Source organism: Scyliorhinus torazame, chromosome 1 (genome assembly GCF_047496885.1).
Source record: "Scyliorhinus torazame isolate Kashiwa2021f chromosome 1, sScyTor2.1, whole genome shotgun sequence".
NCBI lineage: Eukaryota > Metazoa > Chordata > Chondrichthyes > Carcharhiniformes > Scyliorhinidae > Scyliorhinus > Scyliorhinus torazame.
In genome coordinates, this window is record NC_092707.1 from 110,515,264 (window position 1) to 110,532,669 (window position 17,406).

Sequence of the window (17,406 nt, forward strand, 5' to 3'; positions counted from 1 at the left end):
ACACCTCTTTAACCTGTGATTATCCCTCTCATCAGTTGCTCCGTCTGGACCTGTAAAGGCTTAATTACCTGCAAAGACAGGCTTTAAAGTATCATCTTGCATCATTGACTTTGTCTATATATATGTTTCTGAAACCCACCTCTTCATTCACTTGAGGAAGGTGCTGTGCTCCGAAAGCTAGTGATTTGAAACAACCTGGTGCAAGATTTCCAATTGGCTTCAGTCTTCAAAGGGCTCCTTTGATGCGACAATTGGTCAAATGCTGTCTTGATGCCAAGGGCAGTCACTCTCGCGTCACCTCTTTTCTATGCCTTATATCCTATGTTACCCTTCAAACCCAATTATTCCAATGGTCTCCTGTCGATCTTCCACTCAACTCTCTGCTGCTTTCATTCATCCATGTTCACCAATCGGCATTGGATCTCAAGTACACTAGCGTTCCTATTTTAAAATTCTGTTCCCCGAAATTGTTCCATAGTCTATCCATCCCTATCTCTGTAATCTCCTCCAACCCTACACCCTTCCAGTAACGTTGCGTTCTTCCAACTCCAGTCTCTTGTGATTGCCCACTTCCTTCTAGCAAGATGCAGAATAGGAGCACAGTGGGCTAAACAGCTGGCTTGTAATGCAGAACAATGCCAGCAGCGTGGGTTCAAGTCCCGTACCAGCCTCCCCGAACAGGTGCTGGAATATGGCGACTAGGGGCTTTTCACAGCAACTTCATTGAAGCCTACTTGTGACAAGCGATTATTATTACTATTAATTAGGGAAGTAGAGTGTTTTAAACTAAAGAGAGGGAGCAAAGGATCAAATTTGGGATTATTTGGTAAATCAAAGAGTAGAAACAAGGCAAGAGGGAAAGGTATTAATATGGAAAATGATAAACAGACCATGAAGGAAGGTACAAAGTACAAATCTAAGAGTTTGCCAGCAGATAAGGCTAGATGCGACAAAAATAACACACCAAAACCAAAACCTAAGACGCTATCTGAATGTATGCAGCACTAGAAACAAAACAGATGGACTGATAGCTTAAGTATAAATGAATAAGTACGATCTGATAGCTATTACAGAGACATGACTTCAGGATGACGATTGGGACAGGAATATTGAAGGGTATTATGACATTTAGGAAGGACAGGAAGTTGTAAGAACAGGCGGAGGGGTGGCTCTGGTAATTAATGATGGTATTCGCACATTAGAAAGGATGACCTAAGTTCAGGAAGCAGTTTGGGTTGAGAGGAGAAATGATAACAGCAAGAAGTCATTTGTGGAAGTGGTGTACAGACCCCTAACTCTATCTACACAGCAGGACAGAGTATAAAAGGTATAATGGGGACTGGTCAGAAAGATACGACGATAATCATGGGGGTTTTAATATACATATAGATTAGAAAAATTAGATGTACAAAGGTAGCGTAGATGAGAACTTCATAGAATGTTTTGGGGATAGTTTCTTAGGTAACAGCACATTCTGGAGCCAACCAGAGGGTAAGCTATACCAGACCCGGCATTGTGCAATGAGATAGGATTAATTGATAACCTCATAGTGAATGCAACCCCTAGATAGCAGCGATCATAATATGATTGAATTTTACATTCAGTTTGAGGGGAAAAGTGTGTTACAGACAAGTATTTTAAATTTAAATATGGGCAATCATGAGGGCATGAAAGTGGAGCTAAAGTGAACTGGCAAATCTGCTTAAGGGATAAATCAACAGATGTTCAGAGGCAGACAGTTAAGGGGATATTTCAGAATATACAGAATAGATACATTCCAATGAAAAAGAACAATTTCAGAGGAGGGCCCATTATCTCTGGTTAATTAAAAAGTTAAAGACAGGATTAAATTTGAAGCAAAAGTATATAATTGCGCAAAGACAAGTGGCAAGTCAGAAGATTGGAAAGAATATAAAGAACATCAAAGAATAACAAAAAGACATATAAGAAGGGAAGAACTAGAGGAGAGAAAACTAGAAAGTACTATAAAGACAGATAGTAAGAGTTTCAAGATGTATTTAAATAAGAGTTAACAAAGTGAGCATTGGTCCTATAGAAAGTGCATCTGGGAAATTGATAAGTAGGGCTATGGCGGATGAATCAAACAGGTATTTTGCACTGGTCTCCACAAGAGAGGATATAAGTAACATGAAAAAAATAGCTGCTAATCAGGAAATGAAAGGGAGGGAGGAACTTAGGGAAATTACAATCACCAGGGAAGTGGTATTTAGCAAATTTTTGGTCTGCAGGCTGGCAAATCCCCGGGTCCAGATGGACTTCACTCTAATGTTTTGAAAGAAGTGACTAACGAGAATTGATGCATTGATTTTAATTTCCCAAAATTCCCTAGATTTGGAGATGGTTCTATTAAATTAGAAGATAGAAAATGTACCTCCATTATTCAAAAAGGGAGGAAGACAGAAAGCAGGAAACCAAAGGCCAGTTAACCTAACGTCTGTCATAGGGAAAATATTAGAAGCCATTATTAAAGATGTTTTACAGGACACTTGGAAAAATTCACAGCAATCGGGCAGAATCAACATGGTTTTGTGAAAGGGAAATCACATTTAACCACTTTATTTCAGTCCTTTGAAGGAGTCACATGTGCTGTGGATAATTGGGAACCAGTGGATGTACTGTACTTAGATTTCCAGAAGATATTTGGTCAAGTGTCGCATCAAAATGTCATTACGCAAAACAAAAGCTCATGTTTTAGAATGTAATGAACTGTCATCGATTGAAGATTGGCTAGCTAACAGGATACAGAGTGGACATAAAAAAAAGTTGATTATCTAAATGGTGAGAGATTGTCGAACATAGAAAAATACAGCACAGAACAGGCCCTTCGGCCCACGATGTTGTGCCGAACTTTTGTCCTAGATTAAGAACAAATTAATCTACACCCCATCATTCTACCGTAATCCATGTACCTATCCAATAGCCGCTTGAAGGTCCCTAATGTTTCTGACTCAACTACTTCCACAGGCAGTGCATTCCATGCCCCCACTACTCCCTGGGTAAAGAACCTACCTTTGACATCCCCCCTAGATCTTCCACCATTCACCTAAAATCTATGTCCTCTTGTAATGGTTTGTTCCACCCGGGGAAAAAGTCTCTGACTGTCTACTCAATCTATTCCCCTGATCATCTTATAAACCTCTATCAAGTCGCCCCTCATCCTTCTCCGCTCTAATGAGAAAAGGCCTAGCACCCTCAACCTTTCCTCGTAAGACCTATTCTCCATTCCAGGCAACATCCTGGTAAATCTCCTTTGCACCTTTTCCAAAGCTTCCACATCCTTCCTAAAATGATGTGACCAGAACTGCTCACAGTACTCCAAATGTGGCCTTACCAAGGTTTTGTACAGCTGCATCATCACCTCACGGCTCTTAAATTCAATCCCTCTGCTAATGAACGCTAGCACACCATAGGCCTTCTTCACAGTTCTATCCACTTGAGTGAAAAGTCTGAGGTACAGAGGGATCTGGCTGTCCGAGTGCATGAATCACAAAAGGCTAGTATATGGGTACAGAAATTAATTGGGGAAACTAATAGAATGCTATCATTTGTGAGGGGGAATTGTTTACAAAAGTAGGGAGGTTATGCTTCATTTGTACCGGACATTGAAGAGACCACATCTGGAGTACTGCGTACGGGATCGGTCTCTTTACAAATGCGTTAGCAGTTCAGAGAAGGTTTACTAGACTAATACCTGAAATGGACGAGTCGTGTTATGAGGAAAGGTAAAATCCTGAGGAGTATTGATAGGGTAGACGTGGAGGATGTTTCTTGTCAGAGAATCTAGAATTAGGGGTCATTATTTTAAAATGGGGGATTGGTCATTTAAGACAAGCGATGAGGAGGAATCTTTTCAGAGGGTCCTGAATCTTTGTAACTCGCTTCCTCAGAAGGTGGTGGAAGCAGTCTTTGAATATTTTTAAAGCAGAGCTAGATTGATTAACATGGGGGGGGTGAAAGGTTATTGGGGGTCGGTAGGAATGTGGGGTCGACAGGGCAGCATGGTGGCGCAGTGGTTAGCACTGTTGCCTCACAGTGCCGAGGACCCGGGTTCAATCCTGGCTCCGGGTCACTGTCCGTGTGCAGTTTGCACATTCTCCCAGTGTCTGCGCGGGTCTCACCCCACAGCCCAAAGATGTGCAGGCTAGGTGGGTTGGCCATGCCAAGTTGCCCCTTAATTGGAATTTTTTTAAATTTTTATAAAAAGGAATGTGGGGTCAAAGTTACAATCAGATCAGCCATGATCTTATTGATCGGACCGAGTGGCTCACTCCTGCTCCTAATTCATATGTCATCCAAGGAACTGTGCTATCATCCATTTAGATCCTAAACTGCTCTGCCTATCCACCTCTCTTTCTTTGCTCCAAATATTTTTAAAATCACTAATCCTGACACCCATGAATGTCCGAATTTTCAAGGGGGACTGACACTCTCGACTGGGGTACCGAATGAGATGGTTGATTTGCTCCCAATAATCTTATCTGGACAGCACACAATCAAAAGCTTAACAATCCAGTTTGGTCAATTTCCTTTTGCCTGTTAGTTACAGACAGAGACAACCTTGCACTGAATTACACTACTCCAAACACTGAAGTAACTTTCTCTGTATTTGGGCTTCTAGAGTTTAATGTTTTTTTAAATTGACCAATAAGGGCCAACAATTGCATCAGCAGCTATAAAGTGCAATTGACAGAAATCAAACATTTACAAAAAGGTGCTGTACACATGAGTGTGAGCATACTAAAAATCCAAATGTCTTTGAAATCAAAATGGTCAATTATATAAAACAAGATGATCATTCTTGTAACTAGTTTTGAACAGATAAATAACATAGAATTACTTTTTTGTTGGTAATAGAATTGCCAAACAATGGAACAATTAAATTCTGTTTGCCTCAACACAATGTCACCTTATCAGAAGTAGCTGATAGCAGGCAAAGCACCAGTTTAAACTTGTCAAGAGTTTCATAACAATGCTGAACTACAGCACCTCATTCAGCACCCAGGATCAGAGTAACACTAATTTCAGCCCTGCTCCATGCAGTTCCTAATATGAACGAACAGAGAGGAACCTCCATGCATAGTTGGTATTAAAAACAATCAGAAAGAAGAATCACTCTTGCATGTAACCTCATGTTCAATGGAGCCAATGACAGAAGAAAGCAGTCAATAAACAGTTAATGTGAATGTTACACATGTCCTAGAATCCACGCCTCACCCCCACCAGGTTTTACAGCAGCAATCTTTCCCAAGATTTTTTAATTATTTTCCAAGCACAACAACGTATCTCTAAACGTGTCCACTAGATACTATAACGTTCACATTGTTGTTTCCTCTGTCTTTCAGAAGAACTTAAACACTTGGGGCTTTTTAAATGCGTTATGAACAAATAGAAGAAAGTTCTGTGAATTTAAATATAAACACAATTGTTTCTCATAACATCAGAAGTCATAAATTGCACAAACATGACCCTTAATACAGGCCAAGTTTCAGTTTTCCAGGCCAATGTTCATTGAACTATCCAGCTTTAACCTTACGAAGTGTGCCCTCTTTGTTAACAACTCCATTCCAATGCTCACTGCTTGCATCCCAACAAGACGAAAGCCCAAATTGAACAAGACCTCCCCAAATTTCCCCATGTCAGAGATTTGCTTATTGAGCTAATAATCAAACATGCTATAGTTTCCTTTATCATGAGCTCCCAGCAGCTGCTCATTGAATCACAGAATAGTTACATACAGGGGGCCATTTTGGCCTGTCTGTGCTAGCTCTCTGCACGATAAATTCACCCAGCCGACCCATTCCGTGCCTTTTGCCCCACAAATTCTCTCATGTAATTACCCAATTCTCTTTAAAGGCCTCAACTGAGCCTGACTCCACCACACTCTCGAGCAGTGCATCCCAAACGCTAACCATTAATAAATAACGTAAAACCGTTTTTCAGGTAGCCCACCATTGTTTCTTTGGCAAATCACCTTTAATCAGTGTCCTCTGGTTCTTGAACCTTCCACCAACAGGAAGAGTTTCTTCCTATCTACTCTACCTGGACCTTCCATGATTTTGAACAACTATCAAATTTACTCTCACCCTTCTCTTATTCAAGGAGAACAACCTAAGCTTCTCCTATCTATCCATGTAGCTGAAACTCCTCATCCCATGAACCATACTTGCAAATCTTTTCTGCACCCTCTCTAATGCTTTCACATGTGAAATTCCAGATTATTAGTCCAGGCATCCAGACTGCGAGTTCAGTAACATATTCACAATACTACAGTAGTTTCCTTAGACTGCTGGGCGGTCAACCTCATCCTAATTCGATTCTCCAAAATGAACAATCTCAAATGAATATTGCACATTATCACCATTTACTGAAATCCTAGTAACATCAGTGAGCATAAACCAATTAGGGTTTTAAAATGTATTTTACCGCAATCGGTGAGATTACTTAGATGATGATGATGACTGGAAATGTTCCAAAGGGTCTGCAATTATGCAATATTTTCACAACATTCCTAAATAGATCAGCAGATGCTCACAGGTAGTTTGGGATCTGCACAATGATTGTGCCACCAACCTTGTCTGCCTCTTAACAGACATGACTCAAAGTAGGCATTTAATAGAAATATAGGAGGAGTGGGCAATTTGGCCTTTCACACCTACGCCACCATTCAATAAGATCATGGCTGATCTGGTTGTGGTTATTGGATATAGGCCAATCTGTTCAATCTTTCCTCATAGAACAAGTCCTTCAGCCCAGGAATGAGTCCAGTGAACCTCCTCTGAACAGTTTCTAATATTTTTTCCAAATAAAGAGACCAAAACTGCACACAATGTTCTAGATGTGGTTTTACCAACGCCCTGTACAGCTGCAATAAAACTTCACTACTTCTCTATTCTTCTTGTAATAAATGGCAACATATTATTTACTTTCCTAATCACTGCTGTACCTGCAGACTGACTTTATGCGATTCATGGACTGGGACATCCAGATCCCTCTATACCAGTGTTCTTCAAACTTTTTTTCCGGGGACCCATTTTTACCAACCGGCCAACATTCTGGACCTAACCCAGCTGACCCTCTCAACCCACGCCGGCCAACCTGCCACCATTTTCTCTTACCTTGTTTGCTGCTGACAAAAACGGAGGAAATGGTTTTGGGTCCCTTTGGCCCTCGTACACGTTCCTCCAATGGAACCTGTTGGATGAAGGTGAAGCCTTCCAGTGTCGGAAAGTATGGAGTCTCCATCTGTCCAAAGTTCTGCATTTTTTTCCTATAACAGTTTATCAAATAAACCCCCCCCCCCCGAACTTGTAAAAAAATAAAAATAAAATGAATAAAATAAATGAATAAAACACCCCGAACTTGTAAAAAAGGCTGCGGTCATAAAAAAAAATGGCCGCACTGCGCTTGCGTGCCCGATCATTGGCACGCATGCGCATAGTTTTGCGCATGTGCGCCGATGATCTGGCACGCATGCACAGTGCGGCCGCATTTTCTTCACATGTTCGCGGCCATTTTGAAGGCCGTTTGCAGCCGGCGTTATTAACAGCCAGCTGCTGCGGCTGTTGCGCGCAGATTTGCGCGATCAGGAGCGCTGCGACGGACGGCTCCGCTACCCTCCCGACCTCACGCCCCCGAGATTGACAATGCCTGCTCTATACCACCAAGTTCTGCAATCTCTCTCAATTTAAATAGTATACTGCTTTTCTAAGCTTCCTGCCAAAGCAAATTAGTTCACTTTTACCCACGTTATACTCCATCTGCCAAATTCTTGCCCACTCACTTAACCGGTCAACACCCCTTTGCAGACTCTCCACCTCTTCTGGACTACTTCCTTTCCTAACCATATTGGTGTCATCGGAAAATTTAGCTGCCATACATTTAGTCCCTTCATCCGAATCATTGATACAGACTGTAGATAGTTGAGGACCCAGCAATGATTTTGTGGCAATACACTAGTTACAACTTGTCAACCCGAAAATTACCCATTTAGCCCTACTCTGTTTCCTGTTAACCATAAACCTTTATTCATGCCAATGTTACCCCTACACCATGTGCTCTTGTCTCAGGTAGTAACCTTTGATGTGGAACCTCATCAAATGCCTTTTGGAAATCCAAGTACAGTACTGGCTCTCTTTATAATAATAACATTAATCTTTATTATTGTCACATGTATGGCTTATATTTACAAGGCAATGAAGTTACTGTGAAAAATCCACCTTAAAAAAACGATCAGATTAGTTCATCACGATTTCTCTTTCACATTGCCATGTTGACTATGCCTGTTCAAATCATGATTATCTAAATATTCTGCTGTAACAACCTCCTTCATAATGGATTTTAGCACTTTCCCTATGACACATGTTAGGCTAACTGACCTATAGTTCCATCCTTCCGCCTGGCAACTGTCTGGGACTAAACTAGACTGTCTGAAGCCTTGATGTCATAAATGACACCAAGAGGAGTTGCCAACCTCATATATACACCTTCACTAAGATGGTCTATTTCCACTTCCATAACATCATCCCCCTAACATGTTCTTGCCTCCTCTCATTTTCTGGAGAAATCCTCATTCATTTCTTTGACCTAACTATTCCAACATTTTCTTGGTTGGCCTCCCACATTCTAACATCCTTAAAATTGAGATAATCCAAAACTCTGCTGCCCCAGCCCACACTCACCCTATGTCCCATTCACACATTACTTTGGTCCCAATGAGGTAACACCTTGATTTGAAAAATTCTCATCCCAGTTTTCAAATTCTCTCCTTGCTCCTCCCTACTTCTAATCTCCACCAACCACCCAAACCTCTGAGAAACCTGTTCTCTCTAAATCTGGTTTCTTGAACATCTATGATTCTATGATTCTATCCCAAATGCTAATTGCTCCACCATTGGTGACTGTGTCTTCAGTTCTCTAGGCTCTAAATCACACCACCTTTCTACTTGCCTTTCCTCTTTTAAGACGCTCAAAACCTACCTCTTTGGTCGAGGTTTTGACCTTTTGCCCTAATATCACATTACATGATATAGTGCAGAATTTTGTTTTATAACACTGTGAGAGCACATTGGGCATTTTTTACATTCAGGCAGGCTTGTCCAACCTTTTTGTACAAGGGGCCATATTTTCATTTTTTTTACTCCAGGGTCGGAAGAGCGCATTTTATGGTTAAGTCCCACATTGTACATGAATTTCAATAAATTGTTCAGGTACAGAAGAAATAAATAACTTTGAGCAAAAGTAAAGCAATGCCAAAGCAATTAATTGATCATTTAAAATATTACAACAGGGTTGTTTCAAATCACTAGCTTTCAGAGCGCAGCTCCTTCATCAGGTGATTCCTGATGAAGGAGCTGTGCTCCAAAAGCTAGTGATTCGAAACAAACCTGTTGGGACTTTAACCTAGTGTTGTAAGACTTCTTACTGTGCTCACCCCAGTCCAACGCTGGCATCTCCATATCAGTTAAAATATTGAGTAATGAAGATGACCATTAGAGTATGGGAGGGTCAGATTGGGCTTTCCCAGCTCACTCTTGGGGAGGCAATCTTGCAATCTCAACGTGGGGAGGCACGATTGGAAACTTTTCAGACAACACAAAGATTGGCTAAGTGGTGGACAGTTTAGATGACAGCTATAAGCTCCAAAATATTATAGATATGTTGGTGGAGAGGGTGATAAGTGGCAGATGGAATTTAATACAGAGAAGTGTATGGTCACCCATTTAGGGAGGCCAAACACTCATAGGGAGTACACAATAAATGGCAATATGCAATAAATGGGAATATACTAGGAGGAGCAGATGAAGTAAGAGATCTTGGCATAAAAGTAGGCAGGTATCTAAAGTTCAAGTAGACACGGTTGTTAAGAAAGCATATGGAATGGTCTCCTTCATTGGCAGAGGTATAGAATACAAAAGTAAGGATATAATGTTGGAATTGTATAAAACACTGGTGAGGCCACAGCTGGATATTGTGGGCAATTCTCGTCACTACATTTCAGGAAGGACGCAATGTTCTGGAGAGAGTGTAGCAGAGGTTTACAAGAATGTTGTCAGAGCTAGAAAAGTGTAGCTATGAGGAGAGATTGGATAGGTTGGGGTTATTTTACTTGGAACAAAGATGACAGAGGGGTGACTTAATTGAGGTGTTCAAATTATATGGGGAAGAGATAGAGTGAACAGGATAAAATAGTTTCCTTTGGTGTAGACGTCTAGAACCGGGGGCACAGATTCAAAATAAGGGGCAGAAGGCATAGAGGGGATATGAGGAAGAACGTTTTTACAGAGGGTAGCCAGGCATTCCCTGACCAATTTAGGGTGGTGGAGGCAGATGCCCTAAACTCTTTTAAAAAGTACCTGGATCTGCACCTTAAATTCTGTGAGCTGCAGGGCTATGGCCGGGTGCAGGAAGGTGGGATTAGAATGGGTACCTGGGTGTCCTCGGGCTGGCATGGACAAGATGGGCCCAATGGCCTCCTGTGTTGTAACCTTTCAATGGTTCTATGATTGATTCACCACTGATCCTAGCAATAGCAAATGCAGGAAAGAAATGGCCTGTGATTGGAGGAGAAGTTCTTTAAAAAATCTTCAAGTTCGCTTACTGACATTTTGAACATGGGTCAGTGGGCCGGATAGAGTAGCATGGCGGGCTGGGTACTGGCCTGCAGGCTGGACAAGGTATTAAAGGCACTATACAAATTTAAGTTGTTTTAAAAGACTGTTTCACATACACACACTTTGAAGCACAACTTGTGTCTATGGCAGGCTCCGCGATACCCCAATGGTTACCAGTGAACCTTCTTGCAAAAAGCACTGTAAAATGAAAATAAAGTGCCATTGAAGTAGACGAACAGAACTCAGCCGAGACTAGAAACAGGCAAATATGGACTGGTGATAATAGTAATCATAAAAATGTGTAATGTGAAAAAGTGTACATCACACTGTCATTAATGAAATGACAGTTCAAAAAAAATTTCAGGGGGGGGGGGGGAATGAGGAAAGAAGGACATGATCAGCTTTATTAGATTTAGAAAACTTGAGAATAACACAATGCCACATCAAAAAACCACGCCCTGGTTAATAAGCTTAGAAAAACATACCCTTAATGTAACCTCACACTGCCAACTCAATTTGTAAACATTTGCACTGTAGCAGGAATGACAGCTTCCTGTGCACGTCTTTGCAAAACGAACGTAGCAAATTCAATCCTTTGGAAATAAAAGCCTTCATATCTGACAAACACACTGTAGAAAAGATAAAACTGCAGGAGCAGTTTTACAGCCACATCTGCTCCTTGAATTGTGCATTTATAATTTTCTTACATTAATCATATATATTTGAGAATACCTGCCCTTATACTTTTATTAGATGTTTCTTTCATTCAAACAAAGCATTGACAGGATTTGAATTCAATGATTATCAAAATATTCATAATTTGGGTGTTATATATTACCGACTTTCAGGATATTTTTCAAACTTGCAAATAACTTGGTTTGGAGTCAGACTGATGCAAAAGTGAAATAGTTAAAGCTTTCCTATGCTAACAAACAAACCTGCAACAGTTAGTGAGAAAAACAGGAACTGCATAAGGAACCAGCAACCTTGTGCTACCCAGCAGCATTGGAATATAACGAGCTGATGGCTTATAACGCAATAGTTTTCTGTCATCTCTATTCTCAAACACCTCAGAAAACAGGATAAACAATTGAGAAGTTAGTTACCTGGGTCTCCATGGAAACTGTCCTCTTGAGTACTCCCCTGAGCAAAGTCAGCTTCAGTCGCCCAAATTTGTCCTGGTTTCCTCAAACCAACTATCATTGCTTCCTGTACAGTAACATGGTGCTTGTGTCTCTTTTGTGACTGTGGGGTGGGTGGACTGCTGCTATCAAATGATTGCTGAGAGTTCTGAGAGGGCGACCGACTTTTTTCTCTAAAAGTACGATAGGTGGTGGGGCTGGGAGAAACATGACTGGACTGTCCCGAAGAAAAATCATCCTCACTCGAAGTCAAATTTTCATTTGAACTGCAGTCTGGAGTATACCCTCCACCAACGTCATCAGCACCAGGTGAATAGGACCTCCGAGGCCATGTTAGATGCTTCTCATGATCTGTACTGCTCTGGAGTCTCCCACAATCTCTCAAGACACCACTGGGTTTACCATCACTATCCTGCATCATTCCACCAATATAAATGCTTTCATACGGTTGGAATTCTTGCTGCCAAGGTACCTTGTCTGGTTTGCCTCCATTGGCAGTGGCACGGATAAGATTATCCTTCAAGAATCTGGGGTTCAGATCCATGTCATCATACTCCGGGTCATACCCAGGGCTGTTGTCTGTCGTCCGACCTCTGTACACAGGCTTTCGGTAGTCCACTGAAACCCCAGTGCCAGGGAAAGAGTGCAATGATCTCTTTCGTTCCATCTGCATGGCCTGACTCCCAATTGTACTGATCTTGTCCGAAACCTCCTTGTCATTGACTTTCACCAACCCTTTCTCATGGTGGTACTCTACATTGACATACAGAGGCTTCTCCATGCCTTTCCCATCCCCAGCAGAGTGGGAATTGGCTCTTTTGGTTCTTTCAAAATTGGACCTCAAGGCGGCCACACTTGTGCCAACTGGGGTTTTATCCTTCCTCTCCATCTGCTCACCATCTTGGCCAAATCCTCGCCCTGTATCCCTCTCTGGCGTCGCCATGCCCCTCCTCATTGAGGATGCCCTCTGCCTGGTTGGTGAGCCTTCCACCTCACTCCTGGTGTCCCCCAAGCCCTCCTCTCCCCCCGGCTGCCGGTTTGAATTCTCCTCCCCGGGGTGGTGAGTGCATTTCTCCCCTCCTCCCCCTTCCCCGTCCTCGGGGGCGGGATGTTGGTGCAAGTGGTCCAGAGGCAGCTCGCTGTCTGCTTCCCCCAGGACGGAAGACTTTCTGAAGCCCCATCTTTGCTTGTCGTAGCTCTTCCTCTCCTTGGCCAGCAGTGTCTGCAGGTAGATCATGCGGAACCGCTCCTTGTTTACCTCCAGCTCCAGTTTCCGAATGCTGCATTTACAGCTCTCCAGCTCCTGCTCAATGTCGCCCACGCTCCTCAGCTCCATCTTGGGCGGCTCGGACTCGGGGAACTGAGCCTTCCAGGCTTCCACGAATCCCACCGGCTCCACCATTTTCATCGCACGGTGCCGGCCAAGCAAAGGTGACTCATCCACAGCGCGAACAATGAGACCGCTCCGGTGCGCGGCCCTTCCCACCGGCTCTCGCTCCCGCGGACGGTTGGCGGCCGCGCACGCTATCGCTCGCGGACGGTTGGCGGCCGCGCACGCTTTCGCTCGCCTCCGCGGACGGTTGGCAGCCGCGCGCGCCGCTCCCGCGCCTCACGCCCATTCTCCGCGCGGGCCAAACAAGTGGCCGCTCCTGCCTCAGCCTCTGATTGATGCAGCCAACAACCAATCAGAGCGACGGGACTGCCCTTAGCCGTGCTCTTCCCCCCCTTTAAAAAGGAGCCGTCCCAGCCTGGGGATGGATCTGAGGCGCTGGCTGCCCGGGTAACGGCAGGTCTCAGGTACCGGCCACCCGGTGTGCAGGGGAAACCTGGTTTCGGTGTCCATTCTTCACTTGTGTGGAGTCCACCTCTGGCGTAGCAGTCGTCCCCCCCCATACTGACCTTTTTGGTCATAAAGAAGGAAAGGCTTGCATTCCTATAGCGCCTTTCACAATCTCGGCGAGCCCCAGAACAACTTTTAAAGTGAAGTCACTGCTGTGATGTAGAAAACGCAGCAACTAATTTGCGCACAGCAAGCTCCCATAAACAGCAATGAGACAAATTACCAGGTCATAACAATTGGCATTGAGGGAGACGATCCGCCACGATCTAGTTGGATGGCAAACCAGCTCAAGGGGCTCAATAGCCTACTCCTTCCACTATTTCCAATGTTCCTAAAATCTGTTTTAAAGTGCTGCGCATAAAATAAGTCAGCGGTTCAATTTAACATTTCATTCAAAAGGTAGCGCTCTGACAATACAGCCACTCCCTCAGTACTGCAGTTGGACTGTCACCCTACATTATATACGAGGGAGTCTCTGGAGTTTAGGTGAACTCAACTTTCTGATGTAGAGCCAAGAGCAGTGAGTGTGACCAACCAAGCCAGGGCCAAAACCAGACCTGATATTTATTGTTTGGGAGATGTCCAAGGTATTGAATACCAATTGTTGGAGTGACAAAATGCCATTTTTCTGTTTAAAAAGAGTTTGAAGGTGTAATTTTATGAGAATGGTTTCTGATTTTAGAGTTTTGGCAATGTTCGGAGTTGGACTCCGAATGATCCTGATGAGACACTGAGCCAACTAGTACATCTGATCCCCAATTAATGCAAGCATTTTGAAAGGAAATTGGATTAGTTTGAATGTGGCAAAAATAACTGCATGCAGAAGGTAGGTGGGCTATTGGAAGATGTGTCTTCCAGACAATGTGGTCTGAAACTTATTTGAACGTCTTCAGGGTCAGGAAGAAATTTCCTAAGATTTTTATATCTGTTTTTTTGCCTCTGCCAAGAGCTTCTGGTAGGTGAGGGGATGATGAATTGGTCAGAGATGACATGCAGATGTTACAGTACAACACAGGGTTGATCGATCAACTGGTCCTTTTATTTTTCCTTTGTTCTTGAAATGGCCATTACTGGATTTATTCCCCAGTGTGTAGTCAGTTAAGTAGTCTCACCCAGGAGCACCGAGGGCTGCAATTGCTCTTGACACCCATGAAATAAACTGTGGCATGATCAAACTTTTTCAGGGGGGCATTGCTCAGAGTCTGGATACACACAAAGGACTCCTGAGCCCCAATGTTGTGAAACCATGAGGGAATTGTGAAACTGGAACACAACAAAACTCAAGAGTCTTCACGAGAGATGGGGAGGAAACTGGGAAAATGGCCTTGCAAAAAAGGGAAAATGTTTTCTGTGATTTTAGTACTGCAACTTTCAGTGACTTTAACAGGAATCAGCAGTTCTTGGAGCGAGAGCATTGCTGCTTTACTGTACAGTGCGCCATCTGGTGTCAGCTACAAACTGGGAAATGAGCATCTCAGAATTTTTACTATAATATCTTCTAAGCACAAGAATTTACAATGAAAAGAAAAAAATGCACACTATTTAATACTTTTTTATTTCATCTTAGCCAAGTGACCTTTGTATCAGTAGTTTCATACTTTCAGCTTCTCTTTAGGCAGAAAAAGACAAATTCAACTAGGAGAGGTGTGCTGTGACTGTGAGGAGCCTAGTACAATAACTTCAGTAACAATGCGATGATGTTGTCTCACTCAGACTGGTTTTTGAGGGAGCTCAACCCTGAAACATTTTCTTATCATTCCCTTTAAAATGCTGATGAGGTGATATTTCAACATTTTGGCAGTGTTTCCTTTAGATTTTTAGATATCTAAATCAAAAACAGATTTTGGGCTTTCTTGTAGTCAGCCGGTGCTGTCTAAACTTCTGGAGCAAAAGGCCAGCCTTTGTGACACAGCTTGTAGGAACATCTCCACTTCTAATGTTTCCCTCCAGGTCACTCACCATACAGGTGTTTTGTACACCTGTGGGGGAAAAAAAACAAAGAAAATTGTCAACAAATGTTCCCTCTGGGAAGTGCTGTTGGTTAAGCATAGGACCGCGCACAATGGTTAAGTCTGCCCACACTCACTGTCCACACAAAGGACCCCAACTACAAATTTTGTGAAACCAGGAGGGAACTGTGAAACTGGACCACAGAAAGATTCAAAGTTCTTCAGCTGTGTCCTCGCTGTTGCTGGGTCAAAATCCTGGAACTACCTCCCTGACAGCACTCTTGTATCTGCACCACATGGACTGCAGTGGCTTAAGTAAAAGACCCGCCATCTTCTGAAGGACAACTGGAAGAAGGCATGAATGCCAATTTGTTAGTGATGCCAACATCCTGACACAGATTAAAAACAAACTTAACTGAGAATGAGTGAACTGTACCTAGTTAAATCACTTTTTATATATCTATGGTCTCTTCGACACACTATAATCCTCTTCACTTCTACTCCTCCTTAATCTCTTTTACTCCTGCCTGTCTACCTCTTCTCCATTTCCCATTCTCCCTTCAATCTTTCTTTCTCCTTTCTTTTCCTCTTCTTTCCATCTTGCCTTTCTTCCTTCCTGTTTTTCTCTTTCTCAATTCTATTCCATTTTTCAGGAGCAGGATTCGCAACTTACCCACATCTGTTACAATTAAGGTGGGCAACTTGCACAATTCATGTACATACCTTATCTGAATGATGGTGCTGTGCGCCTCCAGCACTACTTTCTATTCTATACTTTCTATTCTTTCTATGCCAGTGAGCAGCATTTCAGGAAGCCCTGTTGTTATGGGTCTGGACCAGAAGCCCAATTTTGGCAAAAACCCTGGACTAGAAGCCAACTATTTACATTTGATAAAACTGTGAGGAAATATTGCTGCACCACAAGAATGATAACACTGACCAGAAGACAGCTTTTATATTAAAACAAACTTTAATTTGAACACAGAATTAAGCATATTAGCAACAAAGAAATAGCTTTACATTTAACAGGTACAACATCTTAACTTGCTTCCTGAACCCTCTACATTCCAATTTAATAATAATCATTAATAATAATCTTTATTGTCACAAGTAGGCTTACATCAACACGGTCAACACGGCAATGAAGTCACTGTGAAAAGCCCCCAGTCGCCACACTCCGGCGCCTGTTCAGGTACACAGAGGGAGAATTCAGAATGTCCAAATTACCTAACAGCACGTCTTTTGGGACTTGTGGGAGGAAACCGGAGCGCTTGGAGGAAACCCACGCAGACAAGGGGAGAACGTGCTGACTCCGCGCAGACAGTGACCCAAGCTGGGAATCAAACCTGGGACCCTTGAGCTGTGAAGCAACAGTGCTAACCACTGTGCTACCATTAAGCAACCCATGGCGTAGTGATATTGGCACTGGACTACCAATCTAGCGACCCAGTGTAATGCTCTGATGACCCGGGTTCAAATCCCACCACAGCAGATGTTAACATTTGAATTCAATATAAATCTGGAATTAAAAGTCTAATGATGATCATGAATCCATTGTGGATTGTCATAAAAACCCATCTGGTTCGCTAATGTTCTTTAGAGAAAGAACTCTGCCATCCTTACCTGGTCGGCCTACAAGTAACTCCATATCCACAGCAATGTGGTTGACTCTTAACTGCCCTCTGAAATGGATGAAGAAGCTCCACAGTTCAAGGAAATTAGGGATGGGCAACAAATGGTGGTCTTGCCAGGGCTGCCTGCATCCCATAAATGAATAATTAAAAAAATACCACTTATTTATAATTTTAACAACCAGGTTTCACTTGCTTATCTTGGTGCAGAGT

At 42.8% G+C, this 17,406-nt stretch overlaps 1 protein-coding gene across 1 annotated transcript in view; it reads right to left on the reverse strand.

Moving 5' to 3' along the window:
* Positions 1 to 13,330, reverse strand: part of LOC140410916 (breakpoint cluster region protein) — a 464,596-nt gene extending 451,266 nt beyond the window's left edge. Inside the window, exon 1 of the mRNA XM_072499748.1 lies at positions 11,738 to 13,330. Coding sequence (XP_072355849.1) covers positions 11,738 to 13,181 — 1,444 coding nt within the window. The 5' untranslated portion in view covers positions 13,182 to 13,330. The remainder of the gene's footprint in view (positions 1 to 11,737) is intronic.
* Between the last annotated feature and the right edge of the window lie 4,076 nt (positions 13,331 to 17,406).